Genomic DNA, 21,911 nt, shown 5'->3' on the forward strand with positions numbered 1-21,911 from the left:
CTCTAGAAGCAGGATTTCAATTACATGGCTGAATGGTGCTTTTCTGCCCCAACAAAAGGCAGATCCGGCTGGTTGGGATGGAAACTGAGACAGAACCGGGGTGGGAGTGGGTGAGCGAGTGAGCTAGCGAGGGGGTCTCCAGACAAACACGCCACTGCACAAAGGGCTCTGTACACGTACGCACACCAAGCCAAACATTAGCCTCACTCACACACACACACACACATGGAGAGAGTGCACGGAGAGAGAGGCGCATGCTTAACCCCTCCGGATCAGCGAGACTTTGCAGTGGTCGGTTCCCCACTCTCACTCTCACTCACACACAGACTCCTTCAGATTCTGTGTAGAGGCCTGGAAGTGGACTGCAGATGGTATGAAACACGTTAATGTTTTATTGCTTCTGGCTTTTTTTTGGCTGCTCTATTTTGCTATGTTTATTATTGTTTTTGACATGTTAAAAAGGTGAAATAGGTTGAGTGATATATTTTTTCTTCAAGCATGTGGTAGCGTTTCAAGCTGAAGCTCTTCCTCAGATGTAAACGTTACAACTTTCTTGAAGTAAAATAATATCTGGGAGCAGAACATTATAAGAAGATATTTGTATTCTTGAACGATCACAATTAATTGATCCGGCATCCAGCCTAACGGGTTGAAGATGTTTTTCAACCTCCGTTGCCACTTGTTAAACTTCATCATCTCACTGTTCTGGTTGATCTTTTTGTGGAGCAGTAGCTGTATGTATGAATGAAAGGTATTACTGTACGTATAAACTCTGTAGTTTGAACTTTGAATGTGAATGAGAAGTCTGGTTAGCCACAGTGATGGGACCACGGGGATGTTTCAGAGCCTGTCCCGTCTATGATAAAGCAAGCATTGGCCAGACATAACATTTAAGAAAGTGTGTACTATATAGTGACTAAAATGACATTAGTGAGTTTTGTAATACATTATATTATTTATGTACCGGTAGTATAACAGTAGTACAGTTTGTGTTTTTCAAGTCTTTTTTCAACGCAGAGTCTCCACTCGATGGTCATTAGTTTACAATTTACGATTCAGTCATTTAGCTAAATGTCTAAATTGTCAATTCTAGTGGCATCTACGGTGATGCTCGACCGTCATAATAGAGAATGCCTGTTTTTTTACATAAATTAGTATAGGTATAGTATTTTTTATGACACATGACATTAATTAGCTTATATTTTGTATGATATTTTTTATGACATCTTTTATTATAACTTGTTTTAATTTCGATAGGCTAGTAATGCTATTTTATTCCATTTGTTGACATTGTGTATGACTTGGGTTGGTTGTATTGAACAGCACAGCAGTTAAGATACAGATTACAGGGTGCAGGAAAAGTACTGTAGATGCAGCATTTTTTGCCAATATAAATATCCGATAATATGCAGGGTCAAATCGGTCGATACAAATTACATTACTATATGTTATTTATAAAGCTCATTGCTGATTCATTTTCATTTTCAAACAAAAATAATCGGTCACATTATTATTGCGTCAATATCGGTGAAATATCACTGAAATCTTGGCCAATAGCGGTGAAATATCGGCGCATATCGGTGCAGAAATATTGGTGGAAGATTTTTGTTCAATATTGGCAAAAGATCTCAGAATTATTTTGATATTGGTTAGATACTGATATTGCATTTTTAATGAAACACCATCCGATATGGATATTCGACCATAATGTCTTGCATAGTCAAAGAAACAGTATTGGACATACGTCAGAAAAAAGGTCATACTATACAAATTTAAATTGTCTCACACACACACACACACACACACACACACACTCTTAATCTTCTTAGCCCAGGGCAGCAGTGACCAGTCAACCGTTACCGTTCGGCGGGCTGGAGAGAGAGAGACACATCCAGATGCTCTTCAGAGCGTTCCACCGGCCAGGCGGCGGACCGGCTGCTGCCTGTGACTCACCTGAAGACCCCCAGCCTGAGGACCAGGAGGAGTCACCCCTGGACAACGGAGGTCACCGTGGGCAGACCGGCCGGTCAGGGATGATGATGATGATGATGGGGGAGCAGTGGGCTGGTGGTGGAGGAGGGGACTCCGTTGCAATGCTGGATACAGTCAGCCAGCTTCACATCACAGCCAGAACAGACTTACAAGGTTAGCAATTGGTTTTTTTCTTCTTATTTAAACATGCGGAAATAAGTGTTAAATATAGCTCAGAATTCTGACCCTGTTACTGAACAAAATTAACACAATGATTATTACTATCAAGAACTTTAACTTTTTGCCAAAATACTTGAAATATCAGAAGGTTGCAGATGGTCTATTTTCACCATCTGACACCACCGTACAACACAGTATACACTAGAAATGCACTCTCTCGAGATGCCAACTTGCGCCTTGCACACAAGTAGGCCATGTATATGGCTTACTTGTTGTGTGCAAGCAAGGTGCGCTCACCACTGCTGGTACGACTGCTGCTCTGAGTCCTATAAAGCTCTCTGCTGCTGTCTGGGTACGACTGCTGCTCTGAGTCCTATAAAGCTCTCTGCTGCTGTCTGGGTACGACTGCTGCTCTGAGTCCTATAAAGCTCTCTGCTGCTGTCTGGGTACGACTGCTGCTCTGAGTACTAGAGCTCTCTGCCCTTCTAAATCCTTTAGACCAGTTATTGACTTTATACAACCAACCTTGAAACGTACCTTAGTTACGTCACGAAATGGTGGTCCCTTATTGGCTGTTGGACACACACACACACACACACACACACACACACACACACACACAGATCCCAGGCAAGTGTTCTAAATCTTCTAAACGTCATTAACATATTACATTTTTTTGCAAATGGGGAAAAGGGTGAAGTGTCCCTTTAAGTTTCCCTTTACCTGTTGCAGGTCTACAGTGTGTTCCCAGGAGGATCTACAGCATCGCCACAGGGGGCAGCAGAGAGCAGCTGTTTGTGGCCGTGGAAGGTATTGGTATTTGGTACCTTCCCCATCACCGTCTAAAAGCACTGGCCGATTAATACTCACCACGCCTAAACGCAGGCTTCCGCTTGCGTTTAGGGTTTGGGGATAGTGTGTTGCATCTATTGCGTGTATGTAACTGTTGGACTGAACAACGGTGTTGTTTCCTCCCTGCTCTCCCAGAGACGTCCTGCCTGTGTCTGCAGTGCTGCGGGCCGGCCCGCTCCTGCTCCCTGCAGGGCTTCAACCAACAAGGACGCCAGGTGTTCCACTTTGAAAGACCCCTCCGGGCCGACGCCTGCTGCCTCGGCTGCTGCCTGATGGAAATCAGGGCCTACACCCCCCAGAAGCATCTCATTGGCTCCATACACCAGAGGTAAGCATCGCATTGGGCATACACCAGAGGTAAGCATCTCATTGGCTCCATACACCAGAGGTAAGCATCTCATTGGCTCCATACACCAGAGGTAAGCATCTCATTGGCTCCATACACCAGAGGTAAGCATCTCATTCAGTGTACCCAGACATACACGTCAAGAGGCGGCAAGAAAAAGCCTAGAGCAGGCGTCTCTTCCTTTTAATTTACAAGTGCTCGTGTCAACAATAACGCAATATGACACTACCAGTCTGTATTGCATGCAGAGACATATACTGTATATATCCGGGAAATGAGCCTCATTTCCCGGATCCCGGATGATACAAGTGCCCTCTCCACAATGCCTCATTTAATGAGGCATTGTGGAGGGCACTTGTATCAGTCTGAGTGGGATCTTACATCAGTAAAATGTGAGAAAGCGGTTTTGGTCGGAAATTGAGTACTTTTCCCATCACTGCCCTTTTTTAAACTAGCTCCTCACCACTCGCCCTACACACTCCCACTCGGTTTGAGCATAGATATATAATAAATAATAGAGACGGCACTGGGATTCCCCTCCCATCCAGTGCCGTCTCTATGATGTATATATGTATGCTCAAACTAAGTGGAAGTGTGTAGGGCGAGTGGCAAGGAGCTAGTTTCAGAAAGGGGGTAAATGTGTGTGTGTGTGTGTGTGTGTGTGTACCATCAGATGGAGCATGTTCACTCCTCTTCTGGAGGTGTGCGATTCAGAGGGAACATCTTCCATTAGGATACAGGGGGAGTGCTGTCCATGTCGCTGTCTCTCCAACCAGGAATTCCAGGTTAGTGTTCACTATAGAAAATGTGTCTGTAATGAGTCATAAATGTGAACTGTAATACAGAGTGCCATCATCAACATCCCAGGGTTCCTTGTACATTTATTTATTTAGTGGTGTAAAAGAACTAAGTACATTTACTAAAGTATTGCACTTTAGAGTATTTCCAGTTTTCTACTCCACTACATACGAGACAAATATTGTACTTTCGACTCATAGTTACTTTGTAGATTTTAATTATTGTGACAAAACATACACTAACCACCTCAGCATACATGTTGGCCATTTGAAAATAGCCAATGTACAAGCTCACAATGCACTTCTATTTTCAAAAGCGTTTTATATAATTGAGTTTATATACATTTGAAAACTTTAAATTAAGTGACTTTTGACTATTGACAATTTTTTACATTGTAGTATTGAATTGATACTTTAACTTAAGTATAACATTTGAGTACTTTTAATATGCATTAAATGTCTTGTTCTTGTCAATCACCAGCTCGTCTCCATGATTGGTGAGAGAATTGGCTCAATATGGAAGAAATGGCCTGGCTTCAATGATGAATGCAACATGGACCATGAATACTTTGGCTTGGAAGGTCGGTAGATTAGATATTGGATAAGATATATATTTTTTAAGATATTCTTTGGGGTTTTTGCCTTTAATTGACAGATTAACAGTAGTTTGACAGGGAAGGGGGAGAGAGAAAAGGTCAGAAAAGGTCGTCGGGATCGGGACTCAAACCCGCTCGGAAGGCCCAGGCCCATTTCTATTTGTCCTGTTCAACCATTTGTTAAATGTGTTTTTCCAACCACAGTGCCGCTTAGCATGGACTCAGACACCAAACTGCTGCTGCTGGCTGCCACATTCTTATTGGTAAGCATGCCGTCTGCGCATGCCGTCTGCACACCAAACCATGGCTCTGTGGAAAGGAAGTGTGACAATACTGCAAGGAAAAACGTATGCTCATTATCAGGGACGCACGGTATTGATCAGACATCCGGAATGCCGGATACCAATATTGCAATACAAGTTTCCAGGTTACACCTTTTATGTTTCCAGTTAACTGTGATTCTGAGCACCGATGCAAATAGCAGAGCATTCTTATTACCCGAATTAACAGGCCTACTCATGCACAAGTAAAATTACTATTTTTAGCTAAAATTACTTAAATGTATTTTTAATTAACATTCTTTACATTTTTTGACCCTTTTGAAAGCTTCCCCAGAAAACGGATGAAATCCTTCAGCATTGCACGAGGCTTTTTCAGAGTCACATTCAAACACCATTATAAAATATCGGCAAAAAACCCCCAATGATAACGATATCTCATAGACTGAAATTGCAGATGCCGATATGACAGATTAATCGTCATTGCATCCCCCAATGACTACATACTGTGTACCGTACCGTTGTGACCGACAACCTGTGCCTTCTTCTCTCCCGTAGAATCACATGTTCTTCGAGATGAGCTGACGGGTGAAATGAGCCATCGGGGGAATATAATGAAAGTCATCGTCAACACAGAGCACAGTCAGACAGTGACCCTCGTTCAGAGCATGGCCTGACGCAACAGGAGGATGGCCTGTCGTCACTCAGTCCTCATCAAATAAAATGGCAGACGTTAACAGATAAAAGCACAGTGAACCAGGTTGTAGCAGCAGATGCATATTTGACATTTTATTGCTATAATTCATCAAGTGTAGATCACACACACACACACACACACACACACACACACACACACACACAGCACGTTTGTTCCCTCTATGTGGACACACAGCCGTTACTTACCCAGCACCTTATCCAAACCTAGGCAGCATTACAGTTTTCTTTTCCCATGATGGATTTTTTGTTTTGTTTTGTTTCAAAAACCACTTCAGGCTCTTTTCCCCAAAGCCCCGATTCATATTTATTCGCGGTGCAGAGAATAGCAGACACCACAAGCTCACTTGTGAGCTTGTTGTAGGGTCTTGCTATTCTCGGCACAAATTTGGCCTCAACATAGTTGGGAGAAAAAAAAATACTCCCATAGGAATTGATTCAAAACTGTAACAGGGGAGGCGGAGATAAGACTGAGCCCCAAGCCTGCATGGACCCACCCTCCCCCAGCCCAGTTCATTACAAAATAGAGTCGGGCTCACTGATTTCAGGTCAGTGTTTTTGGCTGTTCTTGTAGACTTTGAGGAATATCACAGACGATCTCATCCCATAGAGGCGGTTTGAAGGTGGGGGGTGGTGGGGCTCACGGGGCCAGGCACAGTGAAACAGGCAGCGTGGTCAAGTCCATTCTAGGAGAGGTTGAGAGGTGAAACGCACACCTTTAAGCACGGCCCTCGTCCTTTGGGATTTCAACTTCCGGGCCAAGAAGTTGAAGAATCGTCACCGCATCGCCGTTGAGTCATCTTTGAAGTAGTGGACGCTGGACAGTTTGTCGCTTGTCGTTTTTAGTTTTAGTTTTTTTTTACAAATATATTTTTGTACACAATAATAGCAACTCTAGTTCAAATGACAAAGAGGATTTGTAGTTAAAATACAGCGACCGTAATAAAATAACATCTACATGTACCTGTCATGTAACCCTGTTTATTTCAGAGTCCCGATAAAACAGTTCCGATACTTGTACGTCTAACATGTGACTATGTTTGTTACATAAAATCCGATCTATGTGTTGTTATCACTGTTCAGGTCTGTTATATTTATAAAAGAAGGAAGGGACTCTTCTTCTGTCACCAGATATTGGTCAGAGGCAGAACACCGACCATCTGGTCAGTAGAGCGCAGCCTGCTCCATCTGGTGGCCAGCAAGTGATGTCTCAAAAGTAAAAAGAAAAATCCACATACAGAGATAAAAAAAACAAAACAAACAAAAAATAAACTCACACACACTTTGCTCTCCCAGACAGCTGCATTCCATGTGATGCGTTGAATGGGAGTCCTGTTTGCCTCCTCATGGATTCCAGCATGCAGCAAACGGAAACTAAAGGAATGACTCTTGTTGCCTCCGTCCCGTCCCGTCCCGTCAGTGACCCTCCGCTCTGGCACCGTGGAAAACGCCCACAATCCATACCGAGGTATCCTTCCTTGGACTTCTTCTCAACTCCCCCAATTCATCGGCTATAGTAGTATACACATCTGGATGGACAGCGGGACACAAACGAGAGACAAGCGGGCTTTAGCGGCAGATGCCTGAACGTAACATCGGCACTTTAACCCATTCTGACCTGAGATCAGATTCTAAAAATGTCTTCTACATCCTGACAGTTTTCTGAAAAAGCTATGTTTCTATGTCAGTCGTTCTTCGATTTTTCAAAAATAGCAGACCTACAAGCTCGTATATCAACCAAGCTCGTATATCAATCATAGCGCGCCACTAAAACTATGACGAAAAATGTTCGGCGACTAACGTTTTTCACTGACGAAAAAACAACGAATAAACTAATAATAAAACTAAGACTAAATCTATTGACAATTCTGTCAACAAATAAAACCTAGACTAAAATGTAGAACTAAAAGACAAGCCATATTATGCATGGTTGCATGCTGAAAATGGCAAGATCTACAAGCTCACAACACGTGAGCCACCATAACTCTGAGGGTGTACATATGGAATCCCTGTTTCAGAGACTTGGGACAATTCTGGACAACTGCATGGGCAGATGTGAATGACCAAATTAGTTTAGTTTTCATTTTAACTTAAATTTAGTGAATTGTATATTATTTATTTTTCTTACGATATTTCGAGCACGAAGACAAACATAAACTGAACTGAGAGTGTTCCTACCCTTGGCAAGGAAACTCAGTATGCACCGTTAGCGCTCGTTGCTAACAGTCACCAGACCATGGAAGTCTTCCCAGGCTCTGAAAGCACAAAAACACACGCAGTAACATCTACAGGTAACAGGGGTGTGTGTGTGTGTGTGTGTGTGTGTGTGGACTGTGCGCACGCACACACACATGCATAGCTGCATGCGAGTGAGATCAAATACAATTGTACAAAATTCTGACATTTAGCAGATGTTCTTAAAACCAGTGACTCACTAAATACATGTATCAACCAAGTACGTTAAACACAACAAGAGTGTCATTTGGTTTCCTTTGCTAAACCTGTAAAGCCTGCAGAGCCCTTTGAGAACGTGACAGTGATTAAGGGTAGCCTATACAAATACAGGCGGGACTTGACTTTCTAAGAAAACATAAATACATTTGTAATGACATGTTATGATACTGCATTGAGTAAAAAGAAAACCACCGATTGTACAAAAGGTTACAGGGACTGATGAATACAAATGCAGATACCACTGTTCTGATAGCATTAAAGATGGGGTAAAATGGCTTTTTTGGGGTATTTTATTTAAGTTTCATTTTAATTAAGTTTCAGTCAGAAAAGGATGGCTTTGTGTTTCTGAACCAATCAGAGCGTTGCATCCCTTCAGGGACATTAGTATCCACGACGTGAGCCTGTTTGTTTACATGTCAGACTATAGTAGCGTCTGTCTTAGTCTCTGACATGTAAACAAACAGGAAATAAGCCACATAGGCTTATTTCTAACATATAATCAGCACGCTCATTAAGTATGAAAAGGGTAATACACTGTCTGTATGTCATCTTGAATGAGATTAAAACATCTGGCATCTATTGTTAGTTATGCCAATATGATGACCACGGATATGCTCTAAAAGTGTGAAAAAAACATATGTTGTGACTCGTGATACGCATCATAACCCCAGATTGTTGGTAGTACACAGGTCTACAACAAAGCCCCTATATTAGGATCACACGTTTACCACTTAAGCAGTACTTACGACAGAATCTACAAGCTTGCAACGTGTCGCGGACGCAACAGGCTGCAAGCTTGTAGATCTGGCTCTAGTCTACACAAACTGATGAGAAGGGAAAGCAGACAGAAAGATAAATAATAAGCGCGATCAAACATACATACTTGATGCTGTCTGTGTGCGTCTTGTACTCCATGATGGTGTTGGGGGGCAGGTTGAGCACCCGCCGCAGCGTGTCTCTGATGCGCGCCGTGGTCGCCTGATCCATCGCAGTCTTGTTCCAGATGGAGATGATGTCCTCCTGAAAAGCACAGGGGGCAGGGGGGACGGACGGGCCTACGTTTATTTTAAATAAATAAAAATGTCTTCTAAATTCTGACAGTTTTCTGAAATACCTCATGTTTCTGTATCAGTGGTGAATATAATTTCATGTCAAGGACCACCGACCCCCCCCCATCTGAAAATATGTTATTCCAGGAACCCCTCAGAAGCAAAGATTTGAGTTAAAAACGTTGGCTCTGAAAGAATATATATACATATATTCAAAGATTTGTGCCACATTTTCATGATTTTTCTAAAACAGCAGACCTACAAGCTCGTAGCGCGCCACTCGTAGTGCGCCGCTCGGTGGCGCGCTACGAGCTTGTAGATCTGCTATTTTTCAATAGCTAAATTAAAACATAATGTTTAAAACACCAAAAGGGGTTCCCGCCCAAACTGGGTTAAACGAAAAGATATGGAAACCGTTTGATATGATACAGTACGTATATGTGAATTCCAGTCAATCCAATTCATTTATATAGCACATTTTACAACTCAAGGTTTACAAAGTGCCGCACAGGAAAATAAAAACTAAATAAATACACTGTAGCTAAAACACAGTAGAAAAACAACAATTATATTAATATATGATATTGTGACCTACAACAAAAGATAGTGGCCAACCAGTTCATGCTGAATATTTACATGCCCGAAGTCAGCAGTAAAATTACATTAGATTATAGACTTTGTGTGGACCTTGAAATCCTTTACAGCAACACTCTGATATTTAGAACAAATAACCCCCATATTGTTAGGTTAATCCAATGTTGTTTTTCTTTTCTTATACATCAACTAATCGACACGACACACACAAAACCGAATAGATTATTATAATATTCAACTAAATCGATTAGTTTAAATAATCACTTATTATTTAAGCCCTGTATTATAGCCAATCTATAAGCCCACGTCACATCATCATCATTGTGAGCTTATACTGTAGATCAGGTTGCAGTCAGGTGAAACCCAACTAATGAAAGCTCATGAAACGTAGACGACATCGTCACCACCTAGTCATACTGACGGCCTAGCCTGATTGGCTGCCCAGTGCCCACACACGCTGCCTAAGCCAATGGAAGTGTACTATGATTGCCTGCCTCCTAAGCTATGCCACACGCACCGCAGAAGGGCTGATTTCCGCACAGCAGTGAGCAAGCTGTCCGCCCGCAGCCTCGAAGCGACAACAGCTGCTAATGTTATGAGCTGGACAACAGGAAAGCTACAACAAAACACAGTCATTGAACCACGCACAGAACGTCGGAAACAACAGCTGCGAGGTTGACATCATAATAATAATATGGGGGGAAAACAAAGACAAAATGGAGGACAAACGGAGACAGTGCGCGGAACTCTGCCAACGCCGCCTGCACCGCAATGGCCGCAAGGTTGCGACAGAGAAACATACACGTCACTACAATAATAATATGGGGGGGGGGGGGGGGGGGGACAAAGAAAAAAGGAGACCACAGAGACGGCGCATGTTTCACCTGACACCTTATTACTATGTAATCACTCCTTGTTTCTATATCAATTATTTTTAATAATCGTTCATCACTCGTGTGTCTCACAATCTGCAAGGCTGATCAGCATACTGCCAGTAAGCCACAGAAGTAAGTGTGTGTGTGTGTGTGTGTGAGTGAGTGAGTGAGTGAGTGAGTGAGTGAGAGAGAGAGAGAGAGAGAGAGAGAGTGAAAGCGCACGTTGCCATTGGTGGGTGTTGCCTTGGGTGTGTATATGTGAGACTCCCCCTCACAGGATTTACTCTTTGGTTGAACACTGACTTGTGCAAATATTGTCAAAACCAGTCCTGCTACTTCATTGTGGGGGAACTGAAATGGCCGCGTTCATGTCATGGTACCCTCGAGGTAGTCTTGCGTAGCCAGACAACTAATCCACAATCTCTGAAATTCTATATACAGTCTGGAACTACAGCTCCCGAAATCAGAGTTAGGAAGTTGGCATTTCTGTTCACGAAAATATATTGTAAAAAAAAATATATATATTTTTTTATTTATTTCCATAAGCAGCAAGCTAAATATGCTTAGATGATTTCTATTTATATTAGGATAAATTTGTGAGACTGAAAAGACTAAACGGAAGTGGGGAGGAGGCTTTCCCTCCGCTTTATATTTTACTCATGGTCAGAGCTTTCATTCTCCAGACTGTAGGCATGTTGAAAATCAGTAAGTCACCATCACCAGAGTAATGTGCGGAACAAATGAATATCTAATCAGTAAGTCACCATCACCAGAGTAATGTGCGGAACAAATGAATATCTAATCAGTAAGTCACCATCACCAGAGTAATGTGTGCACCAAATACACTGTATAAATTTGGCACAAACATTTGAGAACTGATGATTTAGAATGCCTTTTGTAGAATCAGCCTCAGGTCTTGGGTTAGGGTTGGGTTAAAAAGAACACCAGGCCGTGGTGTGTTTGTTGGGTACCTGGAAGCGCACTGCAGATCTCCTCCCCCACCATTACCAATTTGTTTGTTTCCTACCTGGAAGCGCACAGACACCACAGCGCCGCAGATCTCCTCTCCCACCATGAACTGCTCCCCCAGCATGGCCAGGATCAGGTTCTCCCAGCAGCGAGACGCCAGACCCTTCCTCAGACGGATGATCCACTTGCCGCCCATCTTATTGGCATCGTCCTGGACATATTAACCAAAAGCACAGAATCAGAGATGCTCCGATCAATCGGCCACTAATCGGTGAGCGGACGATATTCCCTCCAATTTAATGACTCGATCGGTGATCGGCAATTTACCCCATCTGTGATATCTGGAGAAACTGATCTTTTATACCATTTAAGTGGTATAAAAGTCAATCGGACATATTTTCTGGTCTTGTCCTAAAATTCAGAAATACTGGCAGGATATTCACTCCACTTTGGAGACCATTCTGTGTTTTGAGATACCTCTGTCTGTTTCTTTTCTACTGTTGGGAAATATCCCTGAAGAGTTTCTAACACATGATAAATATTTAATCAAGATCCTCTTAGCATCAAGTAAAAAAGCAATCACACGACGCTGGTACCAACAGGACCCACCAACGAAAGATCAATGGATGGACATTATTGAGGAACTGTATTCTATGGAAAAACTAACATTCATACTTAGACTACAAGAGGATAAATTCTATAAAAAATGGGAAAAGTGGAATCTCTTCTCTCAGCCTAGCGATATTGCAATAGAATTTCATTGAATGTTTATTGTAATATGAAAAATGCAGCCTTTTTTTTCTTTTCTTTTACTTTGTCTTTTCTGGGGAAAAAAAGGAAAAAAAAGTCAATCGGATATATAGTACAGTATAATTTTGCATCTTTGTGACAGGCCTAAACATTCTCCCCTTCCACCCTACACACAGGACATACAGGTATAATCATTTTGGAAATATTCAAATTTCCCCCTTACGCACAAGATCCGTATCTGTATCGACCGATCATTGAGAAAAACAATCGGTAATCGGTCCCAAAAAACCTGATTGGAGCATCACTATAAATGAAAGTGCATAAATGGTCCAATGGAAACAAATCGACCCATACGCTCTGAGTTACAGACCTGTAAGGGTCTGTTTGGAACCCCCTTAAGGAACCCTGAGAGTCCACTTTGAGAACCATGGTCATGGATTTATTATATATATTTTTTATTACACACCGTTATCGGATCGGTCCTCTGTATATTGACCGATATGCAAGTTACGGGTATCGGATCGGTACATCTCTACAAATATGTATAAGTGTATATAAAAGTTCACGCAGAATCACACGCATGATCAAAATAGGTATGGACTGTATAATTAAGCCAGGATCTCACACACACACACACACACACACACACACCTCCCACATGGGTTTAATCCCTTCCTTGAAGAGGTGAAAGTCGCTGTGACCCGTCAGGTCCCCGGGGCGGATCATGTGACTGTAGAAACGCCAGAACTGCTCCACCTGTGGAAGAGAAACCCCAGAGCGGTGTTAAGCTGTTACCATCTATGATGGACTGAGGTGAGCTGTTGTTTCTGTTCACATTCTCCCAGTGTGCTTACAACACTTTTCAGTTCGAGACCCAAAATAGAGATTAGAGACGTTTGCCCGGGACCCAACTAGTGAAAATAGCAGATCTACATTCTTTAAAAAACTTTAAAGAAATTAAAATGGGCTAGGGTTGCTGGAGTCATGATCCATAAAAATGTGTCCGTGTCCCACAAATGGGAAACTGTTTGGGAAACCCATGAAGGCCTGGATGATGGATAGCTGGATGATTTTACAAATCCCTTCTAAACCAGTGGTTCTCAAACCTTTTCCTGCCAAGGATCCCCTGAAAAATAAAATTAAATGTATTTGGTCGCAAATGTGTGTGCCACGCTGCGAACTGGTACATCTGCTATTTCTTGCCTTTGTTTTGGTGAGTAGCAAAAACGTTGTTTTTATTTACGCTAAAGACGAGAGGCTGGTCTGCATTCATGCGAGTTCCGGAAGTTGACAGTAACATAGCTCTAAATGAAACACATTAGAGCTATGGACCAGAGCTACAGGCGTGTACTAGTTGAGTGATACTAGTCTGACAACAACAACAACAACACAGACGTAATTACAGTTTGACCATGTTTTGACAACGATGGATTGCCATCGATTGAACTAAAGGTTGAAATAAACACGGCGGTGTCATTTACACAGAGGTTCTCCTCCTAAAAACATTCTACATTTAAATGCAACCTCGTTCTGTTCCCAGGCTTTCCTCATTTCACGAAGAGAAAAAGTCTCGTAATGACTGACCCGAGGCAGAAAGTTGTCTACCGGGTGGGACTTCCATTGTATGAATGCACAGAATACAAAACTCTGATGCTGGCATTCAAAGCAACCAAAGGTATGGCTCCCCCATATCTTGCAAGTATGATTGAACCCTACAAACCCTCCCGCGCACTCAGATCAGCTAACGCAGGGAAGCTGGAAGTACCCTCACTAAAAACGCCGGGACAACGCTCCACACGTCCCAAACTCTTCTCCCTTCTGGCTCCAAAACTGTGGAATGCACTTCCCATGGCAGTCAGAACTGCAGCATCACTCCCAATCTTCCGCCGTAGTCTGAAAACCCACCTTTTCAGACTCCATCATGGCCCATAGCACTTACTCTACCCTAGATAGCACTTCTGTAGACTTAGATAGCATTTGAAACAGACTTATAGCATGTTATGTAGACAGCACTAGAATTGCATTGTATATAGTCATAGCACGCCATAGTACATATGTATAGCATTGTAGTATATATGTAAAGTTTATACGTATACATTTCATTATATAGATATTCCACTGTTACTTTCTTAGCTTACGCATGTTTCATGATGAATGTTTTTATGTGATGTATTCCCATGCTTTTGTTCTTGCTTAATGTAAGTCGCTCTGGATTAAGAGCGTCTGCTAAATGCCTAAATTGTAAATTGTAAATTGTATGCATTTTCCCACGGGAAGCTGTCGACGGGTTTCATGCCCGGGCAATGTAAAGTCAGAGATCTGTAAAAGTATCGATGCATTGAGATTCTCAAGCCTTTTAATTTCACGGACCACCATAAATCTTGAGAGTGTAAAAAAATGGAACCAAATTCCATTTGTAGTGTACACTCTCAAGAGTTACATGCCTGTTAGGGTCCATTTGGAACCCCCTGTACTAGTTAAAAGGGAACAGTTAAGGAATCGGACCGTTAAGAGGGAATCGTTAAGGAACCGGAATTGTTAAAAAACCTAAAACAGTGGTTCTCAACCAATTGTCTGGGGTCCTTGAGGGGGTTCCAGGTGGTCCCCAGCTAAATTATGTAGAGTTGGTAAGAAAAATTGACCCTTATATAGCTATTTAACTCTTGAGTGTAAAATTAAACCAAAATGGACCTGTATGGGTCCATTGACTCCATTTGGTTTCATTTTACTCTCTCAAGAGTTAAATTATTATTAAACACCTGCATTACTTAATTTGCAAGAAGTCTTCACAATTAGAGAATGTAGAAGAATTGTTATTTTGATCAATGTTCGCCTATTATCTCTCCTATCGTACCGACATCAATTGTGGACAAAATATTCTACGTTTTGGGTCCAAGAGGCTAGATCTCATCAAACGGTGGTCCATGGCTCAAATGGTGAAATGGGCCTTGATATGAAAAGGGTTGAAAACCACTGTCCTAAAAAGGATCCAAGCCCTACGTACGACTGACTATACATGAAGACTACGGGGGAAGGAAGGATCCATACCGAGGCGAAGCTGCCAATCTGCTTGATGTTCTGCTCGTAGCTCTGGGTACTGGCGGGTCTCCCCGGGGTGCGTCTGGAGTACCAGAACGTGTAGTTGTACTGGAGAGGGTGCTCGCCTACTCCCGGCACCGCCATCTGAAAAGGAGACGAAACGCAATTCGTCTTCAGGACAAAAAAGAAATGAGTCACTGGGGGCTGCCACCATTATAAGTTGAAGATGACGATTATTAATCATTGTCACGATTTAATTGTGTTTTTTTGGCATTGAACATTGGAACATAATAAAAAATACACTTTAGTTTGCCTCGTAAACAAATAAAATGCACAGGGCAGATACGACAGTAATAAATGACTGATATACCGTATTACCGTACCTTTATTAGTTTTATACTTTTTTTTTTTAAATAGCCGAAATAGCTGATCTACAAGCTTGCAACGTGCAGGCATGCAAACAGGCCCAAGGTGAAAAAGGTGACAGTGTGCGGGGCCAACGCTGTGCCGCGGGCAAAACCGCGGCGCAAATCTTTTAAGCGTTTATCGGTACTAAACCCACTTTGGGGGGGGGGGGGGGGGGGTGTCATGGGGGACAGTATATACTACACTGTACTGTACTAGCCCTCCTCCCGGCCTGTGTGTCTGTGTGTTAGGCTGTGCAACAGTGACACTTGGTGGTGAACAAATGCTATAACGCTATGTTTCGTGCTCGGACACAGCCAGGGACCCAGGGACACAGCCAGGGACAGACCCAGTGACACAGGGGCAGCCAGGGACAGACCCAGTGACACAGGGACAGCCAGGGACAGACCCAGTGACACAGGGACACAGCCAGGGACACATCCAGGGACAGACCCAGTGACACAGGGACAGCCAGGGACAGACCCAGTGACACAGGGACAGCCAGGGACAGACCCAGTGACACAGCCAGGGACACATCCAGGGACAGACCCAGTGACACAGGGACAGCCAGGGACAGACCCAGTGACACAGGGACAGCCAGGGACAGACCCAGTGACACAGGGACACAGCCAGGGACACAGCCAGGGACAGCCAGGGACAGACCCAGTGACTCAGGGACACAGCCAGGGACAGACCCAGTGACACAGGGACAGCCAGGGACAGACCCAGTGACACAGGGACACAGCCAGGGACACAGCCAGGGACAGCCAGGGACAGACCCAGTGACACAGGGACACAGCCAGGGACAGACCCAGTGACACAGGGACAGCGAGGGACAGACCCAGTGACACAGGGACAGCCAGGGACAGACCCAGTGACACAGGGACACAGCCAGGGACACAGCCAGGGACAGACCCAGTGACACAGGGACACAGCCAGGGACACAGCCAGGGACAGCCAGGGACAGACCCAGTGACACAGGGACAGCCAGGGACAGACCTAGTGACACAGGGACAGCCAGGGACAGACCTAGTGACACAGGCACACAGCCAGGAACAGACCCAGTGACACAGGGACACAGGGACACCGCCAGGGACACAGGGACCCAGCCAGGGACAGACACAGGGACACATACTGTAGCTGTCTATAGTGTGGTTGAGTGGCTGCACCACTCAAAAATGACAGATGATTATTTACTAAATCAGTACAAATCTAGTCAGTATTGAGCAAGATGTTAACATTCATGTCCTGATAGTCATAGAACAATTAATTTACTCCAACAGGAGCACTAGCCCCTCGAGGAGCACTAGCCCCTCCTATATTCAGTAGATTTGTGTCCTAAATGCCATTGACAATGAATGAATTGTCATATATCGGCTATTTTTGTCCTACACAATCCTACACATTCATTGTCACAAAAATGACAATGAATGGATGATGTATGATGATAAGGGTCACTTCACACAGGTGTGATTTAAAGAAAGAAACTGGTCCAGCACTCACACTCCCATCTCAAAATCCCTTACAGTTACACTCTTCACATCATGTAAAATAGAAAATTATATTCACTGGCAAAATAATGAATTATAATACAAATAAAATGTTTTGGGATGGTTTAGTCAACAGGGTCAGTTTACTTCATTATTTTAGCCTTAGTCAATTTAAGACATGTAGAGTAACATCCTCTCCTTATTCAACAGTTGAGCTGCATGTTTTCGTTTTTAATATATCCATTTAGTATAAGCCCTGGCTGGCACGCACGCACGCACGCACACACACACACACACACACACACACACACACACACACACACGCGTGCTTTATTTATTTACTCATACGCATGCATGCACACACACGAGCACACAGACAGACACACACACACACACACACAGCGAGAGAAACTGACGCCGGCGCGTCCACACCACAGACAGTATATCGCAAAGTGCTAACGTTGCTAATGCTAACTGTAGCAGCTAAACTAATGGATCGACTGGCGAGTCACAGACAGTGTGTCAAAATTCATGCCGAGTCCACACAAACAGGTTTTTTTTTCCGCGGAGCGACCAGCGGCTGCGCACATCATGCCGCCCAGATGCAAGCAGAAATATCGCTCAGAATCATTAGTGACTCACGAGAGTAGTCTGTCAGATAATTCTCCGGGCAGCGAGCACGGGCTCCACAGACCCCCTCACCCCCCCCAAACATTTTTTTAACGGATTTGCATGAATCACACAGGTCCTATATTTGGGATAAAAACGGCGATTTTCGCCGAAAAGCTACACTTTTGCATGTCTGAACGTGTCACAAAGTAATGCTTTGTAATCTTGTAAATCTGCCCTTTCCGCTTATTTTATGGATGAACATTTCTTGATCATCATGGAAACGATTGATAAAATAATTGTGACCCGTCTTAAATAACTGCGATTAGACGATTATGAACCAATTGTGACGTCACAGGCGCATGGAGTCATGTTATTTATTTTTGGTTCAACTCACCCGCTGCCTCTTGGAGTTGTCGTCGTCTTCATTCCTTTCCTTTTCACCGTCTTTCGGTGAGACTTGGTCCTGGTCGTGATCCCCACTGTCGTCATCTTTCAGACTGTCGCCACATGCAGAGAGAGGACGTCAGTCAACGGCTTTACATATTAAGCATAGGGGTTGGTGGTTCAGAGATATCGGACATACATACATACATATCGTGAGTGATATACAGCGAATGCACAGTCTACAATTTGCTGGATTCACCTTAATTTATACTTCTGTAGAACAACGGTTTTGTTTTGTTTTTTTTGCTTTTAGTTTGTTACCTTGTAGGTGGTTGTAACTTGATGGAAAACAACATGGAAAAAGAATTGTGACAATATTCTGGTTCTCGAGTTAGGTGGATTTACAGACGTACAGACTTAGTGCATTTATAGTTGTAATGCCTCAACTCTTACACTTCCAAGTTCAGTTGGGGGTCTCGTCCTGAAAAGTTTGGGAAGAATGTATAGCACACAAGATCAGGGACAAGCGACACTGTCCTGCTGTGGATGGACGATGGAGTCTAGTCATTAAGGTTTAAAGTTGCAATGATCCATAACTTCCATGTCTTCCTTACCCGGGACTGAACCCAGGGTCTGACAGCCACTCGAGAGACCACATTTCTACCATTCAGCCAAAGCCTGATTTATACTGGTCGTGTTTCGGTTTGTGTGCAATGATGTTGCACTGAAAATAGCTGTGAGCTTGTAGATCTGCTATTTTCAGCGTAGGCAAACAAGCATTTAATCATTCAGTTTAACCCATTAAGATCTGGAACTCATCTGTCACCTTAGCTTTTATTACCTTTTAACCACTTTTACCATTATTTTAAAGTTTAGCTGTTGATAAATAGCAGATCTAAAAGCTCATAGCTATGAGCTTGTAGATCTCAAGAGCTGAGTACTGAGTACTCAGAGTTGTTAAAAGCATTGGTTGGTCTATAACATACATAACCTATTCTTATGATATATATAAAGTGTTGTTGGGGAAGAAAGCAGGCACAATACCCCCACGCACTTTTTTAAATTCCATCCAAAAACTACACATAACAGACATGCATGACAGATGACGGTCGGTCATCATCATTGCTTCACACTGAGATTATTCGTCTGCAAGATGATCAGGTCAAGAACAACAAGTTCCCTCCTCCCCGATAAAATGCGAGCCTTTACATTAGTTTAAGACCGACTTCGCGTGCACCTAAACCCGGCCTCTCGACCTACTCCCACACCGAGGCTTCAGCCGAGGCCCAGGACCGGCCTAGTGGTGTGTACGCGTTGTGTTGTTGCAACAAGGCTACGCTGTAGTAAATAGCAGATCTACAAGCTCACCACGTCACGTTCGTGGCGCGTGGTGAGCTTGTAGATCTTCTATTTATCGAGCAGCATGACACCCGGCACGCAACTAAAGTATGGTATAAACGAGGCTTTTTTATATAGCAGACGAGGCTAGTATTGCTAAAAACCCAGCAGCATGGCTACATACATTATTTCCTGCAACAACACAGAACGACTAATAATTCCACTTTATAATAAATCATGTTTTATTGCCATTAACCGATATAAAGACACGGTGCTTCATGTCAAATGTTGTACACGCATTCACACATTTAGTAAAACGTGTAAAACACTTGCATAAAAATAGCAAGACACACCTCTTTTTCTATAACTGCACACTGCTGCTCTGCAACACTTTGACAACAGTATTTATTCGACTAAAGCGCCCATTGTTCTACATCTAGCCTACGTGCTAAAAGTGTTAATTAGTTATTATTAAGTGGCTTTAATTACTCACGCGTCAAATTTGTTGTTCATTATTTATTTATTCTCTCTTTGGAACTGGAAGTCTAATCTGATGCGACCTGCACGCACCACACCGTCCACCAGCCGAGTCGACCCGAATGAATTCCAGCCAGACCAAATCCAATCCGCAGGAATCCTCCTGGGCCAAAGGCGTGCACGACCGTATACGTCGCCCCGCTGTTGCGTGCGTGCACGCAGCACGCCGTTGGTATGTGCGTGCAATGCACACGGCGTGCACGCTGAGTGACAGCTAGGAATGTGATTGTAGCCTGTTTGCGTTTTGTCAATGCAGAAATGCACACACATTTAGACAGAAAAACAAGTTTGGTGGTTCTCAAAATCTCAAACTTTTTCAATACATGTAAAATTGTATTTGGCCGCTGAACCCCAGATTAAAAGATTTTGTGCCATACATACAAGATTTCTTCTCTTTTTTATATTATTTTTTTACTTTGATTATTTTTGTTAGCAGATCTATACTGCAAGCTTACAGAACTACAGTATTTAATTACCAAATAAATAGCCAGTGAGTAAGTATAGTAGGCCCTAATATGGGATGAAGTGGCTAAACAGATCTCTATGCTATATTTAACTAATTTAGCTGGGGATCCCCTGCATACTCCTCAAGGAAGGAACTGTCATCCTGTCACAGATCTGTGCTGTGTGTCAGAGATCTGTGTGCTCAGACTGTCAGCCAAAGTCCAGCCTGAATCAGATCTGTGTCACATTGAATCAGATTTGTTTAAATAGGTTTTAAGTTAAACAATTCACATGGAATCCGATTTAGATCAGAATGTGGCTCAAGTAAGTCGCATTCGTAAAAATCGGATTCCATGTGACTTATTTAAATGAACCAGATTCCAAGGAGTTGCATTGAGGTGGACTGGCCTTATAACACACACACACACAACAGAAGAAACACACGCTCATCTTTTAAAGACCTTTATTTGTCCATTTTTAATACATGTAGGCAAGCCTACAGTACAGTACGGGCACAGCAATACGTACAGTACCAATAACAATAATAGATCATCAACAACATTTAAAAGCCTATCAGTGGGACGGTCTGTGTCTGTCCACGACCATTCTGGTGTCATTCTCAAACTCAGGGTACCTTGTTGAGGCCGGTTCCAAACTTCCAAATGAAAGTCTTTACAGGTCTGTGAGTTATAATGAGGGGTCCTTGAAATTAAAAACCTAAAATGTGTGACTTCTGCACACATGGACACGGGGTACGAGCAGCGGGAACACGCACAGGGGTTCAGTGCTCATCAACAATAAAACAAAACATGTGGCGGTTTCTTCAACATCTGGAGAAAATAGCAGATCTACGAGCTCGGCTAAGATATTTGGTGTAGAGTGAAATACTAGAGATTCTAGAATAGAGCCCTGGGGGACCCCAGTCAACAAAGTACAGTATACAATAAAGTATACATGGAATAAATAGATGACTGAAAATCGTAAGGTATTATCATTCTAAGCCTATTTGACTGCTGTTCTACATATACAAACAACCATTTCAGGTGCCAAAAATAGCTGATCTACAAGCTGGTAGATTTGCTATTTTCGGGCGAGCAACATTCTTCCATAGGAGACATGCTGGCTTCTACGGAATCCGAATTCCGCGGCAAGTGGCGACTGAGAACTCTAATCCATGAGTATATGGTTTGGTTGGGATGGGGCAACAGTACAGTAGGGTTTGTTTGGGCTGGGGCAA

At 43.1% G+C, this 21,911-nt stretch overlaps 2 protein-coding genes across 4 annotated transcripts; one reads left to right on the top strand and one right to left on the bottom strand.

Moving 5' to 3' along the window:
* Nucleotides 1-1,707: 1,707 nt before the first annotated feature.
* Nucleotides 1,708-5,660, top strand: LOC308326210 (phospholipid scramblase 1; the record flags this gene model as incomplete). The annotated part of the gene is made up of 8 exons (XM_080779018.1): nt 1,708-1,744; nt 1,843-2,145; nt 2,884-2,961; nt 3,139-3,331; nt 4,023-4,134; nt 4,628-4,727; nt 4,947-5,005; nt 5,579-5,660. The coding sequence occupies 8 exons, from the start codon at nt 1,708-1,710 to the stop codon at nt 5,603-5,605; spliced, it is 909 nt and encodes a 302-aa protein (XP_080635144.1). The 3' UTR covers nt 5,606-5,660.
* Nucleotides 5,661-5,781: 121 nt separating this feature from the next.
* eif4e2 (eukaryotic translation initiation factor 4E family member 2) lies at nt 5,782-20,324 on the bottom strand. Of its 3 annotated transcripts, none has more exons than XM_080778557.1 (8): nt 20,187-20,324; nt 18,366-18,468; nt 15,474-15,608; nt 13,077-13,181; nt 11,734-11,886; nt 9,072-9,208; nt 7,913-7,989; nt 5,782-7,263 (listed from the first exon to the last, which is right to left on the bottom strand). In XM_080778557.1, the coding sequence occupies exons 1-7, from the start codon at nt 20,204-20,206 to the stop codon at nt 7,941-7,943; spliced, it is 702 nt and encodes a 233-aa protein (XP_080634683.1). In that variant the 5' UTR covers nt 20,207-20,324; the 3' UTR covers nt 5,782-7,263; nt 7,913-7,940. The 3 variants fall into 3 exon arrangements, with proteins under 3 accessions (XP_080634683.1, XP_080634681.1, XP_080634682.1); XM_080778555.1 differs by having other exon boundaries at nt 15,474-15,635; XM_080778556.1 differs by having other exon boundaries at nt 9,068-9,208; nt 15,474-15,635.
* Nucleotides 20,325-21,911: the final 1,587 nt, after the last annotated feature.

This window comes from Protomyctophum bolini (assembly GCF_963924005.1).
Source record: "Protomyctophum bolini genome assembly, chromosome: 12".
NCBI classification, from domain to species: domain Eukaryota; kingdom Metazoa; phylum Chordata; class Actinopteri; order Myctophiformes; family Myctophidae; genus Protomyctophum; species Protomyctophum bolini.

What these genes read in the sequence shown, in the direction of transcription:
- eif4e2 (XM_080778555.1), bottom strand. Translation starts at nt 20,206, where the DNA reads ATGAACAACAAATTTGACGC. An exon ending in ATGAACAACAAATTTGACGC is followed by an intron (nt 18,469 to 20,186) that starts GTGAGTAATTAA and finishes ATGTGGCGACAG; the next exon opens with TCTGAAAGATGACGACAGTG. An exon ending in AGATTGGCAGCTTCGCCTCG is followed by an intron (nt 13,182 to 15,473) that starts GTATGGATCCTT and finishes TCTCTTCCACAG; the next exon opens with GTGGAGCAGTTCTGGCGTTT.